Genomic DNA, 3,118 nt, shown 5'->3' with positions numbered 1-3,118 from the left:
GTCCGCCGAGAAGGCCGTCCCCGGCTACAAGGACCCCTACTCTGGCAACACCATCTCCCTCTTCCAGGCCATGCAGAAGGGGCTCATTGTCCAGGAACACGGCATCCGCCTGCTTGAGGCCCAGATCGCCACCGGCGGCATCATCGACCCTGTGCACAGCCACCGCCTGCCCCTGGAGGTGGCCTACCGGCGCGGCTACTTCGATGAGGAGATGAACCGAACCCTCTCGCACCCCACTGATGTCACCAAGGGCTTCTTTGACCCCAACACGCAGGAGAGCCTCACCTACACGCAGCTGAAGGAGAGGTGCATCGAGGATCCTGAGACTGGCCTGTACCTGCTGCCGCTGCGGGAGCCTGAGAAACCTACAGTGGTGGAGACCACACAGGTCTACACGGAGGCAGAGACACGGAAGGTGTTTGAGGAGACGCAGGTGGACATCCCAGTGGGCAGCAGGGCGGGCTCCTCCATGTCGCTGTGGGACATCATGCACTCAGACTTGCTGCCTGAGGAGCAGCGGAAGCAGCTCATGGAGGAGTTCAAGTCGGGTCGTGTGTCTAAGGAGCGCATGATCATCATCATCATTGAGATCATTGAGAAGACTGAGATCATCCGGCAGCAGAATCTCACGTCCTACGACTATGTCCGGCGCCGCATCACGGCTGAGGAACTCTATGAGGCCAAGATCATCTCCCAAGACATTTACAACCTGCTCAAGCAGGGCTCCAAGACCTTCCGGGAGCTCCTGGAGGTGGAGACCATCTGGAAGTACCTCTACGGTTCGGGCTGTGTAGCTGGTATCTACATCCCCTCCTCCAAGCAGAAGCTCAGCATCTACCAGGCACTGAAGAAGGGGCTGATCAACTCGGAAGTGGCCCGTTCCCTCCTGGAGGCCCAGGCTGCCACCGGCTTCATGATCGACCCCATGAAGAATGAGATGCTGACGGTTGATGAGGCTGTCAGGAAAGGTGTGGTGGGGCCTGAGATCCATGACCGGCTCCTGTCTGCTGAGAGGGCCGTGACTGGGTACAGAGACCCCTACAGCGAGCAGAAGATCTCCATCTTCCAGGCCATGAAGAAGGACCTCATTCCCAGTGAAGAGGCCCTCAAGCTCCTGGACGCCCAGATCGCTACCGGTGGCATCATTGACCCACACTTGGGCTTCCACCTGCCCTTGGAGGTGGCCTACCAGCGGGGCTTCATCAGCAAGGACACGTATGACATGCTGTCTGAGCCCAGCGAGGTGCGAAGCTACGTGGACCCATCCACGGAGGAGAAGTTGAGCTACACACAGCTGTTGAAGCGGTGCCGCCGGGACGAGGGCAGTGGGCTCCTGCTGCTGCCGCTCTGCGATGCACGGAAGCTCACCTTCCGTGGCCTGCGCAAGCAGATCACGGTGGAGGAGCTGGTCCGCTCGCAGGTGATGGATGAGGCCACTGCACAGCGCCTGCAGGAGGGACTCACCTCCATCGAGGAGGTCTCCAAGAATCTGAAGAAGTTCCTGGAGGGCACCAGCTGCATTGCTGGCGTCTTTGTGGACTCTACCAAGGAGCGGCTCTCTGTCTACCAGGCCATGAAGAAAGGCATCATCCGGCCTGGCACCGCCTTTGAGCTCCTGGAGGCACAGGCAGCCACAGGCTATGTCATCGACCCCATCAAGGGCCTGAAGCTGACAGTGGAGGAGGCCGTTCGCATGGGCATCGTGGGCCCTGAGTTCAAGGACAAGCTGCTTTCTGCTGAGAGGGCCGTCACTGGCTACCGGGACCCCTACTCCGGGAAGCTCATCTCCCTCTTCCAGGCCATGAAGAAGGGGCTGATCCTGAAGGACCATGGGATCCGCCTGCTGGAGGCTCAGATTGCCACCGGCGGCATCATCGACCCCGAGGAGAGCCACCGCCTGCCTGTGGAGATCGCCTACAAGAGGGGCCTCTTCGATGAGGAGATGAATGAGATCCTGCTGGACCCCAGTGATGACACCAAGGGCTTCTTCGACCCCAACACAGAGGAGAACCTCACCTACCTGCAGCTCATGGAGCGGTGCATCACTGACCCGGAGACTGGCCTCTGCCTCCTGCCCCTGAAGGAGAAGAAGAGGGAGAGGAAGACATCCTCCAAGTCCTCCGTCCGCAAGCGCAGGGTGGTCATTGTTGACCCGGAGACGGGCAAGGAGATGTCTGTGTATGAGGCCTATCGCAAGGGCCTCATTGACCACCAGACCTACCTGGAACTGTCAGAGCAGGAGTGCGAGTGGGAGGAGATCACCACCTCCTCCTCCGATGGTGTGGTGAAGTCCATGATCATTGACCGGCGCTCGGGGCGCCAGTATGACATCGACGATGCCATCGGTAAGGGCCTGATCGACCAGTCAGCGCTGGACCAGTACCGCGCAGGCACGCTCTCCATCACTGAGTTCGCGGACATGCTCTCAGGCAACATGAGTGGCTTCCGCTCACGCTCGTCCTCCGTGGGCTCCTCCTCCTCCTACACTGTCAGCCCAGCACCGGTGCGAACACAGATATCCATGTGGAGTGACCCGACTGAGGAGACGGGGCCGGTGGCCGGCATCCTGGACACGGACACTCTGGAGAAGGTGTCCATCACGGAGGCCATGCGCCGCAACCTTGTGGACAACATCACGGGGCAGCGGCTGCTGGAAGCTCAGGCCTGCACCGGTGGCATCATCGACCCCACCACTGGCGACAAGTGCACCGTGGCTGACGCCGTGACCAAGGGCCTGGTGGACAAGATCATGGTGGACCGCATCAACCTGGCGCAAAAGGCCTTCTACGGCTTTGAGGACCCACGCACCAAGACAAAGATGTCGGCGGCGCAGGCACTCAAGAAGGGCTGGCTCTACTATGAGGCCGGGCAGCGTTTCCTGGAGGTGCAGTACCTGACGGGCGGCCTCATTGAGCCCGATGTTGAGGGCCGTGTGTCCTTGGACGAGGCGCTGCAGAAGGGCACCATTGATGCGCGCACAGCCCAGAAGCTGCGCGACGTCAACACCTACTCTAAGTACCTCACCTGCCCCAAGACCAAGCTCAAGATCTCCTACAAGGACGCCATGGACCGCAGCATGGTGGAGGATGGCACCGGCCTGCGCCTGCTGGAGGCCTCC

At 60.6% G+C, this 3,118-nt stretch overlaps 1 protein-coding gene across 1 annotated transcript in view; it reads left to right on the top strand.

The window, feature by feature from the left end:
- Positions 1-3,112, top strand: part of LOC104404551 (plectin-like) — a gene marked incomplete at both ends in the record, with an annotated part of 8,061 nt that extends 4,949 nt beyond the window's left edge. Inside the window, 1 exon segment of the mRNA XM_010013006.1 lies at positions 1-3,112. This exon segment is cut by the window's left edge and continues 8 nt beyond it. Coding sequence (XP_010011308.1) covers positions 1-3,112 — 3,112 coding nt within the window.
- Between the last annotated feature and the right edge of the window lie 6 nt (positions 3,113-3,118).

Source organism: Nestor notabilis, unplaced genomic scaffold, assembly GCF_000696875.1.
Source record: "Nestor notabilis isolate BGI_N333 unplaced genomic scaffold, ASM69687v1 scaffold16554, whole genome shotgun sequence".
Classification (NCBI taxonomy): Eukaryota; Metazoa; Chordata; class Aves; order Psittaciformes; family Psittacidae; genus Nestor; species Nestor notabilis.
The sequence above is the reverse complement of the archived record's forward strand: the minus strand, read 5'-3'. Positions and strand labels throughout refer to the sequence as shown.